This window comes from Enhydra lutris, unplaced genomic scaffold, assembly GCF_002288905.1.
Source record: "Enhydra lutris kenyoni isolate GAN:26980312 unplaced genomic scaffold, ASM228890v2 scaffoldscaffold9, whole genome shotgun sequence".
NCBI classification, from domain to species: domain Eukaryota; kingdom Metazoa; phylum Chordata; class Mammalia; order Carnivora; family Mustelidae; genus Enhydra; species Enhydra lutris.
This window is the reverse complement of record NW_019154093.1, coordinates 73,709,838-73,730,076: the sequence shown is the minus strand read 5'-3', so window position 1 is coordinate 73,730,076 and position 20,239 is coordinate 73,709,838. Positions and strand designations below refer to the sequence as shown.

General features: G+C 44.9%; 2 protein-coding genes across 2 annotated transcripts in view; both read right to left on the bottom strand.

Annotated features, from left to right (window-relative positions):
• Positions 1-9,620, bottom strand: part of LOC111143343 (G protein subunit alpha i3) — a 37,639-nt gene extending 28,019 nt beyond the window's left edge. The window contains exon 1 of the mRNA XM_022497021.1: positions 9,386-9,620. Within this exon, the coding sequence (XP_022352729.1) occupies positions 9,386-9,503 (118 nt within the window). The 5' untranslated portion in view covers positions 9,504-9,620. The remainder of the gene's footprint in view (positions 1-9,385) is intronic.
• A 1,459-nt stretch (positions 9,621-11,079) lies between these two features.
• On the bottom strand, positions 11,080-18,703 carry LOC111143592 (G protein-coupled receptor 61). Its single transcript, XM_022497420.1, has 4 exons — positions 18,682-18,703; positions 16,047-16,203; positions 13,552-15,778; positions 11,080-12,874 (listed from the first exon to the last, which is right to left on the bottom strand). Exon 3 carries the CDS (start codon positions 15,160-15,162, stop codon positions 13,807-13,809), a length of 1,356 nt encoding a protein of 451 aa, XP_022353128.1. The 5' UTR covers positions 15,163-15,778; positions 16,047-16,203; positions 18,682-18,703; the 3' UTR covers positions 11,080-12,874; positions 13,552-13,806.
• Positions 18,704-20,239: the final 1,536 nt, after the last annotated feature.

Here is a 20,239-nt window from a genome sequence, read left to right as displayed (position 1 = left end):
TTTATATGTAATGGAGTGTCCTCCAAAGTTAATTTTTTTTTAAGATTTTATTTATTTATTTGACAAACAGAGATCACAAGTAGGCAGAGGGGCAAGCAGAGAGAGAGAGAGAGAGGAGGAAGCAGGCTCCCTGCCGAGCAGAGAGCCCGAAGCGGGGCTCAATCCCAAGACCCTGGGATCATGACCCAAGCCGAAGGCAGAGGCTTTAACCCACTAAGCCATCCCGGCGCCCCCTCCAAAGTTAATTGTAATGTTACACCCATTCACCAAAACCCATATATCCCTAAATTTTACACTTAAAAATGTTAGAATTATTTCCCTACCTAAGTCTCCCAAACAATGGGAGACTTAGGTATGTATGTATGAGGGCAACATATAGCACTTTTCTACACATCTGTTCAATCGAATGCAAATACCACATTTTAAAAATTCACAAATAACAAACCATTATAAACTGAGTTGCCAGATCATAAGGATTCCTACAATTTCAATTTCCCTTACCATATAAATGTTCATCAGTGCTATAAGTCAAAACCCAAAAGTTTGGGATTCATACATGTATTTACTTTTACTAACCTTTTTTTACAGCATAAATTAGCAGTGGAATAAGGGAGGAGAATGCAAATTCCCTAAATGATTTCCCCCAAATTATATCTATATTTATTTCTAGCTATAAAATAAAATATGGCTTTAAAGACTAAAAGTTCAAAAGAACACTCTCCAAATCCCCTGCACACCTTTCCAGCCTTATCTCCCACACTCCTCCTATACTAACCCTTTATCCCAGGCAAATCTAATTATTTGCTCACTCACACTTCTGAGTTTTGTACATATTACTCCCTCTGATTGGATGCACTTCCCTCTGGTCTTTGTCTTAAGAGTTCCTATTTGTCCCTTAAGGTCCATGTCAGATATCACCTCCTCTGGGAGGACTTCCCTGACATGTTTCTTCATCCTCCTCCCCAAATCAGCTACTCCTTCTGTAACTACATTCCATACATATTAACCACTGTTTACTCCTGTGTCTCCACAACTTTAACTGCTTAAGAGTTGTTTTTTTTTTTTTTTTTAAGATTTTAATTATTTATTTATTTATTTGGCAGTGAGAGAGGGAGCACAAGCAGAAAGGAGAAGCAGGCTTCCCGCCCAGCAGAGAGCCCAATGTAGGGCTCGATCCCAGCACCCTGGGATCATGACCTGAGCCAAAGGCAGTTGCCTAACGACTGAGCCAGCCAGGCGCCCCTATCTGCTTAAGAGTTTTGTCTATTTCTCATTTATCTCCAGGCTAAGAAAGTACCTGTGCACATAAAAGAGGATCAGAGATACCAAATCATAAATAAGTTAATAAATGAGCCTCCTTGGGATACTGCCAACACTGAAAACCAAAAAGCTCAATAAAAAGGAGCCTTGACTAAATGCAATGCAGCGTCCTACATTGGGTCCTGAAGCAGAAAAAGAACATTAGTGGAAAAACTGCTGAAATCCAATAAAGTATGTAGTTTAGTTAACATTAATGCACCAATATTGTGCAATGTTGACAAATGTACCATAGCTATGTAAGATGTCAACATTAAGGGAAACCAGGTGAAGAGTATACAGGTACTCTATGTACTTACATCTCTGCAACTTTCCTATAAACGTGAAATTATCCCATAATAAAAAGTTAATTAAAAAAACTTGTAAGGGTGCCTAGCTGGCTCAGTTGGTTAGGAGTCTGCCTTTGGCTCAAGTCATTATCCCAGGGGGCCTGGGATCAAGCCCCATGCAGAGCGGGGAGCCTGGTTCTCCCTCTCCCTCTGCTGCTCCTCCTGCTTGTACTCTCTGTCAAATAAATAAATAAAATCTTTGAAAACAAAACACACACAAACTTGTAAGTAGTCTAGAAAAACTCAAAAAACTATAAATATTGATGAAAATGTGAATGTGGATTAGTTATTTTATTTATTACCATAGTAACAAAAATGAAAGGGTAAAAAATATATTTCTTATAAGATAAAAATATAAGATATATTTATAAGATATATAAGATAAAAATAAATATTATACATTTATATAACTATAACATATATAATACAATAAAGATATTATATAAAAATAATATTTTATATAAGATAAAAAATAAAAACAACAACCAAAAAAACCCACAAAAACCCCAAAACAAACAAAAAAAGCAGAGAAGAGGGGGCAGCTGGGTGGCCCAATCGGTTAAGCGTCTGCTGGCTCAGGTCAAGGTCCTGGGATACAGCCCTGAGTGGTGGGCTTCCCTGTTCAGCCAGGGAGTCTGCTTTTCCCTCTGGCCCCCCTACCCTGTGCTCTCTCGCACATGCTCTCCCACAAATAAATAAATAAAATCTTAAAAAAAAAAAAAAAAAAAAAAAAAGCAGAGGAAGGAAGGAAGGAAATTAGTTTTTAACCACCTGAAATGAACCAAAATATGTGAGGATTTATTAATGCTAAGAAATGGTGAAAGAGATTTATATCACTAAACTGAAATCATTCGATGTTTATTTTCAAAAATAACTAACTCAACATTGAAATAACTGCCATGGAAAGTTTAAGACTGCATTATCCTAACACATACATCAGAACTACTTTATCTATGTAAATCATGGTAGTGATTATATCATTACATCAAACAGAACCCTGTTTTGAAGTTATCAGTTCTGATGTTCTAACTTCATGAAACAGAGGGGGAAATGTTCCATCAAAAGCATGTCACTCTAAAACAATCCTATAATTTACATCTGTAAAATATAATTTCCAAGGTCCTGGGAAAAATCCATTTCCATACAACATTCTCCATTTAATAAAAAAGTATAAAAACTAGGGCTATCAATATATGACTAAAACAGAAATCCAAATTCAGTATACGATCTCCATAATAAGCTCTTAAAGTTCAAGTGATTACTATTTTGATTTTAAAATTCAACTACTACAGGAAATTACAAGATGACAAGAAGCAAGCTACCTTTCTAATTAGCTTTAAGGAAATCTGATTTATATGGTCTCCATGTCACCAGAGTAGTAACTATTAATAGCAGACCACATAAATAAAAGCAGGAGAGGGGCACCTGGGTGGCTCAGTTGGCTAAGGGTCTGCCTTTGGCTGGGGTCATGATCCTGGGATTGAGCCCTGCCTCTGACTGACTCCCTTTTCAGTGGGGAGTCTGCTTCTCTTCTCCCTTTGCCCACTACCAAATAAATGAATAAATAAATAAGTCTTAAAAAAAAAAAAAGGGCAGGAGATACAAGCACAATTTCAATACAAGAGGGTGGGGACACCTCGGTGGCTCAGTTGGTTAAGCCTCTGCCCATGGCTCAGTCATGATCCTGGGATAGAGACCCACATAGAGCTCCTTGCCCAGCAGGGAGCCTGCTTCTCCCTCTGCCTGCCACTCCCTCTGCTTGTTCTCGCTCTCACACAAATAAATGAATAAAATCTTTATAAATAAATAAATAAATAAATAAGTGTATGTTTTAATCATGGTGAGACATCCCTAACTATACAGCAGTAGATTTACGTGAGCAACTAGAAAAAATTTAGAAAACTATCTATTTCAAAGTTAAGCAACAAAATTTTTCTAGATATAAAACACTAACAATGATCCCCAAAACTCAAAGTCTTTTTGTATGAATATTAAAAACATTTACCCATTTGTGAATTACACTTGGTAACAAAAAGAAGTCCAGGGGCGCCTGGGTAGCTCAGTGGGTTAAAGCCTCTGCCTTCAGCTCTGGCCATGATCCCAGTGTGCTGGGATCGAGCCCCGAGTCGGGCTCTCTGCTCAGCGGTGAGCCTGCTCCTTCCTCCCTTCTCTGCCTGCCTCTCTGCCTATTTGTGATCTCTGTCTGTCAAATAAATAAAAATCTTAAAAAAAAAAAAAAAAAAAAAAAAAGAAGTCCATAACAGCAAAATAGTAATGGAACAATGAACACACAAATATCTCCACTAGCCCTTAACAAATCTCTTAAACTTTTTTTTTTTTAAATATTTTATTTATTTATCAGAGAGAGAGACAGCACAAGAAGGGGGAACAGCAGGCAGAGCAGGCAGAGGGAGAAGCGGGCTCCCTGCCAAGTGAGGAGCCCAATGCAGGACTTGATCCCAGAACCCTAGGATCATGACCTGAGCTGAAGGCAGCCGCTTAACCGACAGAGCCACCCAGGCATCCCACAAATCTCTTAAACTTTTAAGTATCTTCCAAGTCCAATTTGAAAATCAAAGGAAATCCACTAAAGACTATACCCTCCTGAAATTTGTTTCTAAGACTACCAGGCCATTATTCAGGTACAAGTCAAACAAATTTGGTCTTTCCGGTTCTTCTTTGTTTGGTTTGCATCTGATATATTCATTTCTGTTACAACTTACTAATATCAAGACATGAAAAATAGGTTACTTCATCTACATAGAGAACTGTGTCAAAACTGGGGCAATTAAACAGTGCTCCAAAGACAATGTTATTCAGCTCAAGCAGCTTCAATTACATGTATGATACAGATGACTGCTAAGCAGGTAACAGATAGCCTGGAGAGATAAAGGCTTAAAGGTAACTCTAACTTTCTAAACACTGAAAAAAGAATTTTGCCAAAATGAAGACAGTTAAAACTGGAGGGAAAACCAAACACTACAACAGTTTCTTCTCTTTATATTCCCTTAAACATTTACATTACGTGCACTTTATAAATTTGTGTCTTTCACGTTTTCCTAAACAGCGTTATTACATTAAACTAATTTCAGTCAAATTCAAGAATAAGAGAAATACCACCACGAAAATACTTAAGGTTTAAGTGAATTAGAGGATCCTAATTCTTTGAACGCAACTTAATTTCTGACATACCACCACCAAAAATATCGTAGAGAACAAAGCATTAATCTCATTTTGCATAATAATGTTTTCTCAAGATCTACTAAGGGGAATTATCAAGAAATAAAATCTGAAGATAGCATAGGAGTAAACCATCAATAACTTACAAAACTAAATTATAGTATTTAATTCTTTTTAATATCACAAGAGTGATATTTATTAAAATTCCTTGAAAACCTTTGAAAAGAATATATTATTTGAAAAAAATCATTTATCTGAAACACCCTTGAAAAAAGTAGCTAAAATGAAAAGCTTTCACAGACATTATCATAATAACAGAAGTTACCTATACTGAATACTTACTGCTAAACATTTTACATATATTATCCTATCGCATATTATAAAACAGACATCACCCCCACCTTATATATGTGAAAATAAGATTCACTGGCTAAGTTATATGCTCTGGGTCTCACACCTAGTAAATGAAGGTGAGAACTGAATTCATTTCTATGCGACTCTGAAAGCAGTACTCTTATCCATTCATTATACCAGTGCTTCCCAACTTTTGTCACATGATGGCACACACTGAAAATGATAGTATTTCTAAGGCTTGCTAAAGTAAGCTGGAGGGGCTTGAAAAAAATAATATGTATTTTCTTCATATCATAAAATTATGACATGAAAAAATACAAAGTATTACAGATGATATTAAATACTAATTGGCATAAACCTTCCTAATATTTGCAACTGCCATGTTTCCAAAGTTTAAAGAAGAAATCATACTAAAAAATGCTCAAATATCATTTCAACTGTTGTAAAATTTCAAAAAGTTATGAAAATGATATAAAATTTCAAAACTATAGGGGCGCCTGGGTGGCTCAGTCAATTAATCAGTCGATTAAGTGCCTGCCTTCAGCTCAGGTCATGATCCCAGGGTCCTCAGATTGAGACCCGCATCCCCTGGGGAGCCTGCTTCTCCCTCTCCTTTTGCAGCTCCCCCTGCTTGTGTGCTCTCAAGCTCTCTGTCAAATAAATAAATAAAAACCTTAAAAATTTTAAAATAAAAAAATGAAATTTCAAAACTATAAAAAAATTTACAAACAGCACACTTGTATACCATCCTATATACTGCACTCCAGTTGGGAAGCTTTGCATAATATAATTTTGTCTTCCTACATAATATTGTGATTAAACATTAATTTGACATTATCAAGATCTTCCCAAGAACACACCTAAAGGAAATTCAAATCAAAGGTAATCAAAAAACTGTAACACTTAAGTATTCCTTAACTAATTGAGCCCACCCTGGCTTCTTAATTTGAATTTCTATAGTACCTATAATCTGTTAACATTATTTTTGATTTAATAATAACAATAATAGCGAGGTACCTGGGTGGCTCAGAGGGTTAAGCCTCTGCCTTCAGCTCAGGTCATGGTCTCAGGGTCCTGGGATTGAGCCCCACATCACATCGGGCTCTCTGCTCAGCAGGGAGCCTACTGACCCCTCTCTCTCTGCCTGCCTCTCTGCCTACTTGTGATCTCTCTCTGTGTCAAATAAATAAATAAAATATTTTTTTAAAAATAAATAAATAATAACAATAATAGCTAATATTCACTGAGGTAATCCTATGTGCCAGGCTGTATTCTACTTTAAATTATTATCATATTAATCCTCATAGCATTCCTATAGTGCCTCTATTTTCTCTATTTTAAAGATGAGAAAATGGAGCAGAGCAAAACTGACTAAGTAACTTTCCCAAGGTTACAGCTGGTAAATGGGAATTGGAATTTAAAATAGTCTGACTTGGGACGCCTGGGTGGCTCAGTTGGTTGGACAACTGCTTTCGGCTCAGGTCATGATCCTGGAGTGCCGGGATCGAGTCTCGCATCGGGCTCCCAGCTCCACGGGGAGTCTGCTTCTCCCTCTGACCTTGTCCTCGCTCATGCTCTCTCTCACTGCCTCTCTCTCAAATAAATAAAAAATTAAAAAAAAAAAAAAAGTCTGACTTCATAGCTCTTGCTGTTATCACTACACTAAACTACATCCCTGAAAAAAACAAAACAAAACAAACAAAAAAAACCCAGTAATATCTAATGAACACCTGTTATGTGCCAGGAAAAACATAGGTAACTGAATATATCTCAACTTAGACTAAGTTTGACAGTTTCAAAGTGATGAAGTAAAAATGACTTGCATGTGCATCAAAGGAGGTATTCTACAGCGAAAAAAAAGGTATCCGTATACTTGATGAGTGTGTTCTGCTTAAAGAAAATAAGGGATGACTTTAACTTCTGTGCATTATGATATGGTTCAAGCAAAAGCATCTGTGTCTGCAACTATTTATATCTGTTGACTTAACTTGCTCAAGAATATTAAAAAATCTTACTTAAAACAATGAAATTGGTAAAAATTAAAAGCAAATGTTTTAGTACTTTGATTTTTACTTACTGCTTTTGCAGTTCGTTAAGTCATCATGTGTTTTATTTTGTTTTTAATTAAATGCACTATTTATAAAATCCCGAATAAAGATTTTTCCAGACATTTGCTTTCCTAAATTCTGCCTGCCAAATCCTGCCATTTGGAAGAAAGCCTCACAGTTTATAACTGTATTACAATAAGCTAATGTCCTGAGGGTATCTCTGATGAGCTAACGTAAAACAAGGCAAGATGAAACTACACCTTTCATTTCATAACCAATCAATCAATACAGACAACATTAACGCCTTGAGTATTATGGCTTATGTTAAACATCTGAAAGAGCCCAAGAAGCAATCTCCAACATTAAGTGGTTTACACTAGTAAATATTTAAGAAGCATCCACTATGTGCCACAGACCATGTTCATCCACAAATGATACCTATTAAACAAAGCGCGGCAGTCTAGAATTACAATTTGAATCCATGTGTTATGAAAGGTCAGATATTCAAACCAAAAGCTCAAGCTCCAATGCATAACTTTCCCCCTATATCTAAAGAGCTGTTCCTAGGGCTTCTGCAATCTACAAACCACTAAATATGTCAACATGAAGATACTGGCATGGGGACCCAGCACAACCTGGAATACAAAATAACCCTTGGTTTATGGTGGTGCATTCTGTTCTCCAGAGCTTTACACCATGAAAATTTGGCACTTCTCCTAAAGCAATTTCTTCTTCTCAAAAATTGTTTTAAAAAGTTCTACTGAAAAAAAAAAAAAAAAAAGGTTCTACTGCTTACAGAAACTATTACTCCTACTTATTCTTCTCTAACAGAACTGTAGAAAATACTCATAGTAAAGAAACTGTGACTTAACTAATTGGTATGCTGATGCCAGGGTACTTTATATGATTTACTGAGCCTCTAGAAACCAGTTTCAAAAATGTTTAAACTGATCGTGCTGAGTAAAATGCATCTGACTGTACCTAAAAGCTGCTCAAAACGAATGTCAGGTGAAATAAACGGTAATTTTCTGAAGCCAATGTTTTTAGTTTGGAGAGACAGCTCACCAGAAGTCTGTCACAGCTTTTTTAATGTACCAAGTTTCAGGAGCGCCTGGGTGGCTCAGTCAGTTAAGCCTCTGCCTTCGGCTCAGGTTATGATCCCAGAGTCCTGGGATCGAGCCTGGCATAGGGCTCTCTGCTCAGTGGGGAGTCTGCTTCTCCCTCTCTCTCTGCCTGCCTCTCTGCCTACTTGTGATCTCTCTCTGTGTCAAATAAATAAATAAAATCTTTAAAAAAAATGTACCAAGTTTCATAATTTATTCTAAGGTAACTCCATTCCCACTGTCCATCATACCTAGCAACGATTCAGCAACTCCCAGTATGTAATCTATTGTCCACTACATCTTTTGCCACAAACCTCAAGCCATCCAGTCCTTAAATTTCCTCAGCTCACACCACCTCCCCTTTTATAAAAACAAAGGAAGGAGTTATAAAACCTCAAGAGAGCAAAAATGATAGAAGGTGGAAAAGGATAGACAGCCTCTGCACCCAAGCTCTTTTCCTTTATACCTGAGACTTGTCAATTATCTCAACCTTCATGTTCCTGGTTAATCCAAGGTTCCTCCACTTACAAACAGTTCAAAATGCCCACTTGCTAATAAACCACAGGGTCCTTAGGTGACCACTCTGTACCTGCCCCTCCATTTAATCATTCAAGCATCCCAACTTCATCCAAGAATATCACCATGTTCTAAACTCATAATCCATTATACAAGCTCCACACACTCCAACCCCTTGCAAAACCTTCCCTAATATCGGCTCTTCCTTTACCAGCTTTTCGCGTATTCTTAATACAGTCTCACTGTCCTCCTGGCCCCATACTCCCAAGCTCTCTTCACTAAAGGCCAAATCCAGCTCGGAGTCACACCCTCCCTCCAGCCCAATTCCTACAATCCTAAACCCCACCCCCTCATCACGCCCTACCAGGCCTAAGCCACCAACCCAACACCCCGCCCCGCGGCCGTCACGCCCTCCAGATCCCTTCGGGGTCCTTTCAGCCGGCCGGGACTGACTCGCCCTACCCCCCGCTCCCGCAAGGGCTCCCAAGTGCCTAGGCCCTTCGGTTCACCCCGCCAGCACTCCCCCTCAGCCCCTCACCGAGTAGCAGCAGCTTCACTTCTTTGGCCGCTTTCTCTCCGTCCTCCCGCAAGTTGCGGTCGATCATCTTGCTCCGCTCCACCGCCGCCTTGTCCTCGGCGCTCAACGTGCAGCCCATGGCGGCGGCGGGAGAGGGGACCAAGCCCGGGCTCACTCAACACCACCGAGTCTGCGGCTCGGCTAACCGAGACAGCGTCTACTGCTGGGCGGCGGCCCTCTCCGTCAGCTACTTGAGCGCCCGAAGGAACCGGATATCCGGCGTTTACGACACTTCCGGCAACGCCCCACGGCTGTTGCTGTTCAAAACTCTCGGCTTGGGTAGAGGAGGAGTGACGGAAGGCGGAAGTACGGGGAGAGGACCGGTGAGTCCGAGCGGAGTAGCGGTGTCTCCTGGAGTACTTGGTACGCGCGGCTCGACTTTAGTGCCTCTTTTCCTTTGCGGCTGCCTTATTTGAGTTAATGTAGGAAAAGCAGGGACTGGCTTCCCCAGTTGGTGGCCCCTTCCTGAGGTCACACAGCAGGCTTTGGAAGAGGGGCGGGGATTCCCAGATAAGAGTCCACAGCGCGCACAGGAATTTATGCTGGGAATTTCTCACTGGCCAAAAAAGCCCCCTTGATCTCTGGCTGTGGAGACCCGAAGCCCCTTCCCAAGTGTACAGCACTCTGCCGGGGTTGTCTCAACCCGATCTACAGGATGAAAACAAACAGCAGAGCCTAGGGCCGGCAACGCTTCACATCTTGAGATCTGTAAGACCGACCATACCTAGGACCTTAGCATCCCCTTCTCCCCTCCCCTTTGTCCTCCCGTTTCTTGCTCTCAGGATGTATCCGGGTCCTTGTGCCGTTACCTACGAATTGCCTAGTGACTGTGTTGACAGAGGGCCACCTGAAATCGCTAAATATTCTATTACCTGAAAGGTAAGCGTGTAGTTCTCCACAAGATTTCCGTGATACCTTTCTCCAATATAAGCCACTTTAGCGCGGATAAATGATTCCGCGTTAGGGGCTTCGGAAATCTACCAAGATCAGTTAACCTCGGGCCCACACCCCAAAACAAACCAGTGCCTCCTGTGAATCTCCCTACTGAAATTTCCTGTTGTGGTACCACCCGAAAAGGGAGGGTCTAGTAAATTTGTCTGTCAGCTCTAGCATCACCTGAAAATAAACCTCCATGAAAAAGCCCCAGTCTCCTAGCCTTTTCATTCATAATCCTGGGTACTACCCATGACAGTAGCCGTGAATTACCTTTACTGCCAAATAGCTGCACAAATACGATCACCATACATTCCAGAGAGGAGAACTCTTGTTGTCCCCCAAACCGTTCCTTGGGATTAAAAACTATTTCCCTAATAGAATCTAAACCTTAGCATATAAGGTCCAAACAGAAAGGTCTATATTATGACAATTCATTAATTAGGGATTTCTTGAGAGCCACCGTAAACAACTTCATCCACTATAACTTCATAATGCCAGTTCTTGAAAGTTTGAAAAGCCTCCTACTCATTCCCAAGTGACTGGTACAATAAAAAGGATGGCTTTGCCATAATCAATACTTGTGGGGGGATAGGGCAAGAGGAAAGGGTAGAACCAATATTTATTGAGTACCTATTTGCCAGGTATGGCTAGGTGCTTCCACATGGTCATCTCTTTTAATCCTCACAACAACCCTGTGAGGTAGGTAATGTTACTCCTGTTTTTACAGATGAAGAAATAGGCTCAGAGAAATTAAGCATCTTTCCCAAGTTCACACATTGAAAAGTAGATGTCTGCCTCCAAATTCACCCCTTTTCTACCATGCCACTGTAAGATGTTACCTGGGGAGACCTAACAACAGAAAGTTTTCATGTAAGCTTGGAAATTACCCCAACACCACCCAGGTGCAGGAAAAGTAACTGACCGGTCAGATGTTTCAACCTGTTGATTCTTGAGCCCACTAGAGAGGTCAGATTTTGTCCAGGAACAGCTTTCACAGCCAAGAACTACATAGCAAACTTTACCAAGTGGTCCTGGTGACTGGAAAACAACTGGAAGATGGTCATGGCAGAAACTGTTGGGAGAATTGTCAACATAATAGAAATTTTTATTTCCTTCATGATCCACTCAGGGAAAAATAAATGGCAAATGAACAAGCCTATGTCAAATTCTGTAATAAACACCAGTGAGTTCGGTGTCAGGAAATACAAGCCTGAATTAGAGATATCCTTGCACTTAAAATTTTCTTTTTTGATGTATGTGAAGGAAGGGCTGGAGGGCAAGGCAAAGGAGAAGACAAAATAAATTAACAAAATGGCTGCCAGACAATGTTTCCTGTCCTCCCCTCTCCTCACTCCCTCTCCCCACCCGGAACTCCCCCATGCAAGCACCTTTCCTGTTTCCACTGGACTCACACTGCCACCTGCTGGCAATACTTAAGGCCTACTAGCTGATCCCTGATGTTTGAAGAGAACTCCTTATCTACAAATGAGTTGTCTCCTTTCTGAGTTTATCTTAAAAGGGAGGAGAGCGAGAAGAGCCTGTTTTTGAATCACTAAGGATTCTCCTTGGTAGATATACTATCTAAGGGATTTCTTCAGTGTAATAGGTTCTAGACTAAAGTAAGTCTGGTGGTAGGAAGACAGAAACCTGTAAATTCTCCTACATCTAAAGGGGGAAAGCTGTTTGCCCAGTTTCTTAATAAATTCTTTTCTGCAGCTAGAATTTCATTTACAACCCTCACACGTTCCACAATCCACAGGAAGCTTCCATGTAGGTATCTTGCTGCCATGGACTGAGCTCCAATGTATTCTCCAATATATTTCTCATTCTTTAATGCTTTACCGGATATAAGTGCTCTGTAAAAATACAAGGTACCTGATAAAATTAGACTATGAACTCCTCAAAGGCAGTGACTGTGTGGGTCCCAGAGGATACTAGGTATTCAACTATTATGCACTGAATTGAACTGAAATAGTAAATGTTGATATCAGAATAACTTTTTATAATAAAAAGTATTTATTGGCCATTCAAAGGGGAAACTATCCCACTCCCACCAGCCCGTCTTCCCTTTAATGTTCAGTGAGCCAGGAATTTGTTCAAATACAGATTAAAGCACCCTCTTGTCCTGCCTCAACCCTTGAATGTTACTTGATTCAACTGAGGGAAGTGGATAAACAAGTAGTCCCAGATGGGTGTCCTGTCCAGTTTGCAACTATTCCGCCTCCCTTGCAAATACTACCACTGATACCAACCAACAAGTTCCTACAGTCTCAATTAGTGAACATCTGAACCCAACTCTCGTGCCCTCTCTCCAACCCAGGGCTGCAGATAGGAGAGAGACTTAAGTCTTTGTCACTGAAGCTAATTTTGAGAGCGATGGATGGGAGTAGGAGGCATTTAATGGGCCATGGAAACCCCACCTTTCCCATTCCCAACCTTAGTCTCTTGTACCCGATAGTCCAGGGGGCTGGAGGTGGGTCACTGCCATGAGGAGAGAGATCAAGGAGGCCAATCCTAGGAAGGAAAAAAAATTACAGTATTATTGGTCAAGATGATTTTCTGGCTTCTCTGTATGCATCCACCTTAGCAAATCAAATGCTAACCCCCACCTTCAGCCACCCAAACCCCAATCTCTCCACTCCTTCATTCTAAAAAATAAGGAGGAAGAGCCATCTTGTTGTATCCTTGCCTTTGCTGAGATCAAGCTGGAAGCTTGATCTCCCATGTGCAGGAGAGAGACAGCAAAATAGAACAGAAGGGCTGTTCCCAGAGGGTGGGACAGAGCTGCAGTCAGCTTTTCTGTCTTCTCCTCTTTGTACCCTGCCTGCTATTTCCCCTTGCTTCTGGCCAAACTCAGGAAAGGAATATACCCAGCTGGCCCTCTCTGTTTAAGGAAACCTCAGTTCTAAAACTAGAAAAAGATCTATTAACTCAAATGGAAACACTTAGCTGTACTTTGTTTAGTTCTTTTTAAACCTAGCAAGGAAAGGAGAAGACACAGGTTATTTTCTTACCTTGCTTGAATACAATTACTGCCCTGGACAATTACACTGAAAAATGAAATACCCTAAGGGATTCCCAGGATAACTCCAAACCTGGCTTGCTGCTCTATATCCTCCAACTCCTACCCTTGGAGAGTTTCCCTGCTTCTGAGGCATGGAAAATTCACTGGTTGAAAGGCGTCATCTCACCTTCGTGACCCTTTATTCTTATTACCATCTCACCAGGTTCCCTCCCCCAGTAGTCAAGGATCATAGCCATGTCCAAGGCTTTTGCCACACGTTCATCCTGTTGGCATTGTTCCTGACCCAGAAAACACTAAGCAAAAGCTGTGTGTAGAGACCCCAGCCCCAGCCCCTGCTAGCTGGGAATAGGTAATCCCACAAGGTGTTCCTTCAGTTATAAGTGGCCCCAGCCCCATCTCCCTCCAAGTGGCTAGAAGCCCATCATGATTCCAGTCGAGGTGAGGGGGCGGGACGGAGGTAGCTGTCCGACATGATGATGTCGCTGGTGAGTTGTTGCTCCAGGAACTCAGAGGTCTCTTCAGCTATCTGGCCTGGAATTCGAAAGTCCACAGCAGGTGTCTCCTGCTTGGGGCTGGGGAGGGGTCGGGAAACCCAGGACTCAGTGGGACAGCCTGTACCCTGAAGGAACTGCAGAAAGTTCTCCTCAATGGAGCCCTCCCGGCTTGGTAGCCTCAGCTCCTCTTCTGGAGCCGGCTTGAAGAAGCAGACAAACTGCTTGCTGAGCTCCCCTCGGATCTGCCGGTTGAGACATCCATAAAAGAACGGGTTGGAAGTGAAGCAGAAGTAGCCTATCCAGGTCACGACATTCTCCACCTGCCCAGTCGAAATGGGCTGAGCACTCAGGGCAACGTAGAGGTGGAAAGAAAAGTAGGGCAACCAACAAAGCAGGAACTGTCCCCCCACAGCCAGGAGGACCACTGCAGCCTTCCCTCCCCCGAACGTCCGGTGTGGGGTGGTCTGGGGGGCCCCCGAGCTGGTGACCATAGTGGAGCGGCTGCTGAGAGACTCAGAGCGTTGCCGGGGTGTCTCCATCCACGTGGGCAGCGGTCCGTGCTGCATGGCCGCCACTCGGGCTACTCGGAACATGCTGCAGTAGACCACAAGGATGAGGAGCAGAGGCAACAGGAAGTAAAGGATAGCAAAGACCACCACGAAAAGCTGGCAGTAGGCACTGCGGCTCCATTGGAGTGAGCAGCCTGGGGGGACGCTGAGAGCTCCCTCCTCCCGGGAGGCCCTTCCCAACACTGGCACAGAAGCCATGGCCAAGGCTTTCACCCACACGCCCACCAACACAGAGGCCACCAGCCCCAGCGTCATGCGCACCTCATAGCGCATGGGATGGACAACATAATAGTAGCGCTCCACATTGATGGCCGACACCGAAAGAATGGCCAGGCTGACAAAGCATATGCTCAGGAACAAGTAGAGGCGGCAGGCGACCTCCCCGAAGAGGTCATGGTCAAAGAGGGCAGAACTGGAGAGCATGGCCAGGGGCATGAGGGTCAGGGCGGCCAGCAGGTCCACCAGGCAGAGGTGGAAGACGAAGACAAATTTTCGGAGGGCGGGTGTCTTGGCGATAACTGCCATCACAGCGGCATTGCCAGCCACAGCGATCAAGTCCAGCAGGAGCATGAAGAAGAGGGCCACAGATTCCGAGGCCACGTCCCGCAGCCCCACCTCTGGGACCCCACTGGCAGTAGAGGGACCTGGTGTTTGAGGGACCCTCCCCAGAGTGGAAGAGTTGCCTGATGACTGGGGGACGGGAGAGGACTCCATGGGGCCGAAAGAGGACACCCAGGGCACCTCCTGTCACAGGCCCATCCCCCATCCTAGTCCAGTGACCCTGGGATGGCCAGCCCAGGCCCAGGCTTAACAGGCTTGCCAATTTTGTGTGTGGGGATGGGGGGGAGAGGGCGCCTCCTGCTGGAGCCTCCCGGACAGGCTCTAATCGCCAGCCTTCCAGGCCTGGCTGTGCATGTAATGGAACAGAGGGCTCAGAAGCTCATCTCTGCTTCCTGGCTCTGGTCTGCCTTTGGTGACCTCGAAGAAGCAGGAGACATGAGAGATGCCGGAGCCTCACTCACTCAGCACTCCACCTTCTGACTGGTCGCCGGTTCCTTTTTCTTTTCCTTTCCTCTGTTCTCCATGCCCTTTTCCTCTCTCAGGGACTGTTATCCAGAGATTCTAAATCCTCTGTCTCCCTCTCCCAGGGTCCCGCTGAGCTCCAGGATAGTGCCCCAGTTTTCAAGTTGCTTATGTAAATTTTCTGATTTCTTGTCTCTCAGAATGGCAGGAGCTGTTGGGGCACAGAAGGGACATGAGATCCAGTTTCCAGTCCCAGGTCTGGGAATTACTGTGACTCTTTAGGATTTCAGTTTCCTCATGAAGGCATCTGTAAAAGGAAGGGAATAATGGCCACTTCATGACTGTTTGGAGGATCCTGTGAGACTTCATAACAATACCACCCATAAGCGCTAACATTTATAATGGTGGTTTCCAAATGCCCAACCCTGTTCTAAGCACTGTATATAAATAAGCTCATTCAAATCCTCACACAATCTCTGAGGCAGGTATTACTCTCATCCCCATTTTGCAGTTGGTGAAACTGAGGCCCAGAGAGGTCAAGTAACTTCCAAAGGCAGCGAGGTCTGGGTACGTACCCAAGCTCTCTGGCTCCAGGATCAGTACTCCAGCCCACCTGACCATGCCCTCCACAGCAGCTGGAATGCAGTAGGCATTCAGTAAATAGTTGTTGGATCAGAACCGTCTCTAAAAATGTCTGTCAGTGCTCTGGGGCTACCACTGGGAAGAGATCACCTGAAAGGGGGGAGAACTGTACTTTAGTCTCCTGTGACATCACCAGCCCCAGGACAAAGAGCTGCCATCTGGGGAAGGAAACTGGGATGTCAGCCATCCAGTCTCCACTGCCCCCAAAAGCCGGAAGGGCATATGTCACTTGAAAGCTGCCCTTCTTCACCCACTCATCAGCCTCGCAAGGCCACTGTGCTCCTGCAGGTGGGAGAGGAAATGCTCCTAACCTCCTCCTCCCTGGGTCTGGATATCTCTGCTCATTGAAGCAGATCCCTGGCCCAGAGTCCTCTTGGCCCTGCACTGTTAGCACACTCCAGAGCAAGGACGAAGAAGTAGGTGTCTGGGTGGAGGCAGGGATAAGAGTGGGGAGGTCACTGTGATTGTGGAAATGGGTGACCATAAAGCAGAGAAGACAACTGGAAGGAATAGGGAGGGGAAGAAGCCTGGGGTTTCAGCATCTCTCATTTCTCCTGACCAAATGACAGATCAAATGTTCTATGTGTCTCATTATCCATATTAAGTTTGCATATAATTGAAATAATAATGAAATTAAAAATTATTTTTATTTCCATATCCGATTCTTGCAGTCCAGTTTCTCCCAGTATGATGTGTGATGGTATGCAAATTTGAGGCAAACTATGGGCATGCCAAGTCTGATGGGCTGTCTGTAGACAAGTCACAAGTTTTCTGGATCATGGTTTCCTCGTCTGTAAAATGGGAAGGTTGAACTGGACGACCTCCAAGATTCCCATATCAGACAACATTTGATGACTCTTGAGTTCCTGGGCTACCAAGGGCCTGGTGGTTACTCGGTTTAAAAACCCACACCTCTCTGACTACAGTAAAGTGAACCACGTTTGGCAGACCATCCCTGTTCCCTCCCCATTGTGACAGCCTTACAATTACCCTTGGGTTTGGGCATTACCACTAGCCGTGCACTAATTTAACTTCAAGCCTGACATGAGTGCGGTAGGTGCTCGATACAGCTTTGTGAGTTGTATCAAATTCAAACTGGTCTGTTGAGTCCCTGCCCCTTCGTACCAGCTTCAAACATACTCAGTAGGTCAGCTGTGTGCCAGCCAGGGGACTCTGCTCTGGAAAGGGTAACCTGGTCTCCAGGTGCCGCCCTAACTTTGGACAATTGCCTAGGGATGTGCCTCTCCCTGGGGATAACAGGAAGCTTGTTTCACAGTTAAAATGGCCACATAGACTCAGGATCTACAAAGAAGGTGAAAAGAGGGCTCAAAAGTGGAGACATCAGCTGCTCATAAGACAGTCTGCCAGGAAAAAGCCAGAAAGCTACGGGAGGGGAGGCATCTTTGCCCCTTACTCTTCATGCTGTGGCTTCCTCGTCCCTTCCAGCTGGGAGTGGGGCCCAGAAGACATGGCTCTGAGGCCCTGGGAGCTAAAGGAGTAAAGGCCCTCTGTGTCTGCATAGACATCAAGAGTCTGCCAGCTAGGCCCACCCAGGGTCCCAGACTGAGGGAAGCAGACATGGTTTCCACTTGGAGATGGAGAAGCTACTGTGCAGCCATGATGAAGCCCTAGACAAGAAAGCACTGGACATTTCTCATTTCCAGAGCCCCCTTGGCCTGGCCAAGATCTCCACCCTGACTCCTAAACTCCAGGATTCCCATTTCCGTCATAACAGATGGACCAACATTCCTGCTCCCCATCACTCCCTCACTGACGGATGGGGGTTAAGGAGGGGAGGACTGTACATCATGGTGTCAGGGGGGAAGCCCAGAGAGCCTCACTCCACTCCTAGCTCACATCATCATGCCTTCTCACACTCTCTTGTCTTCCCCACTGCTCCCTGCCAGCAAGCCCTCCCTCATCTCCAGGACCTCTCAGTACCTGGCAGGCATTGCCCCCACAGGGGCTTAGGTCTGGCCCCCTAGCCAGGGCATGGTCAAGTTACAAATATCCTTGTGTCAGGATGCAAGATGTGCATAAGTGCCCAGCCCAAGGCCAAAGAGGTGTCATTGGGATTCGCATGCACCTGTTCTCCAAATACGGAGCTTCCATCCCAGGGACCTGAGCACGGCCTTCCTTCAGACAAGAGCATGGCCCTTCTCAGCCAGGGGAGATCTCCAGGGGACAACCACACCGCTCCCCAGTAGAGTTGCCCACGCCCAGGACGCAGAGTTGCCCATCAGCCTACATACCAAGGGACCTGTTCCTAAGATGCGGGGGACCCATCTCTATGACATGGAGTAAGACAGATGGGGAACCCTGCCTGTCTGTAGGATGTGGGTACTCCGTCTGGCAGGAGATCAACCCCCATCTCTAGGCTTCAGAGGTGCCCATACCCCAGTACTGCCTTTGAGATACCTGGGAGCCCATCCCTCGACAAAATTGTCCACCATAAGGCAGGGTGGGCTGGTCCTTGGGACACAGAGCTACCATCCTGCAGAGTACCTCAGCACAACCCAGCAGGCCCTGGGACTGGCCCCCATTCCTGGCCTAGTCGGCAACTCCTACCTTTGCTGAGCAGCTCCCGGCTCCCATGTGATAGCTCCTCTCAGCTGATGCTTCTCCAGGGCTGCTGAAGCCTGAACCACTGCAGTGAGCGGTGAGAGGCAGCCGGCAGAGCGGGATGCTCAGGGAGCTTCTGGGTCCTAATGGCCTCCTGCTTCCCACCTAGCCCCTTGGAGCCACTTCTGAAGCAAGGAGTCAGGCACCAGTGCCCCTGGGGCAGACGCTCAGGGGTGGTTCCAACCACTCTCAATGTCTCTGGGGGTGCTGGAGTGGCATGTCAAAACCCTCATTGGGCCAGGTGACTGTGGTCAGGAGAGAACTTCCTGGCCCTCCTGATGAAGTATAAAGGGTACTTGGGATCAGAAAATCTAGGTTTAAGGCCTGGCTCTGGCACTTACTAGCTGTATGAACCTGGGCAAGTCACTTCCCATTTCTGACCTTGGTTTCTTATCTGTTCAAAGAAAATATAGGCTAGACAATCCTGAGGCTCCTGACAGCCCTGCCATTGTGTGCTTTTGTGTGACGTCAGAACAAAGATGCTCTTGCAGCAGTCCAGTCGGTGGAGACGCAGAGTACTAGGGTTAGGCCTGGCTCAGGCTAAGGTCCAGGGGCTGGCTCCTTGGACAGCTGCCAAATGTGTACAGTGGACAAGTTCAAGAGCAGCATTCAGGCTTGGAGGGGAGCTAAAGGCCTCGTCCTAACCCTGCCTTTATCCCCCAGAAATCACATTACTATTGTTTTCTTAGATTGTATGATTATTTGGTGTGGGCTGTGAGAACCGATGGAGATGGGGGCGGGGAATCTAACATCCCCACGAGCCCCCACAGGTGCTGCCACCACAAGACTGTTCCCTGAAGACAGACCGGGCACCAGGAACTCGGAAAGGCTCAGATCACTCTGGATCTGTAGGACAGGACTGAGCTGTGGAACACTATCCGTAGAGGGCCCAAGGCCACATGACAAGGCTTTGGGGGTGAGATGGAGGGGCATGGCTTCCCACCATGAAACCCTCAGTTCCCCAAGCTATGTGACTGACACCCAAGGACGGGAGCCTAACATTGCAGAGCTGTAAGACACCCTACAGGCCAGAGCATCCATGTTTCTGAGACCCAGAGAGGTAAAGGGGTTGTCCAAAGCCATGCATAGCAGAACCATGAGCCTCAGCCAGGAATTCGGGCATAATACCTACTCCAGAGCCCTCTGCCCTGAGACTTGCCCATCCACAAACTCTTTCTGCCTCCAAAAGGGAAGGAAGACCAGACCCAACCCAAAGAACCATGAGAACAATGACTTACCCAGAAAATCCAGAGAGGGCAAGGTGGCTGCCCCAGGCTGCAAGTCAACCGCGAAGAGGCTACTGACCAGCCCAGAGTCAAAGCAGTGATCACCAGTATCCCCCAAAACCCTTTCTTGAGCCCTGACAAGTGCCGAGTCCTTCACATACATTCCCTTCCTTCTCACACAAGTTCTCTGAGGCAGCCTTTAATCACCTTACTTTATGGATGAGGAAATGGGAGCCAGAGGTTAAGTGACTTTCCCCAAATCACACAGATAGGAAGTG

Bases quoted from the DNA above. Each gene is read 5' to 3' on its own strand.
- LOC111143592 (XM_022497420.1), bottom strand. From the start codon at position 15,162: ATGGAGTCCTCTCCCGTCCCCCAGTCATCAGGCAACTCTTCCACTCTG.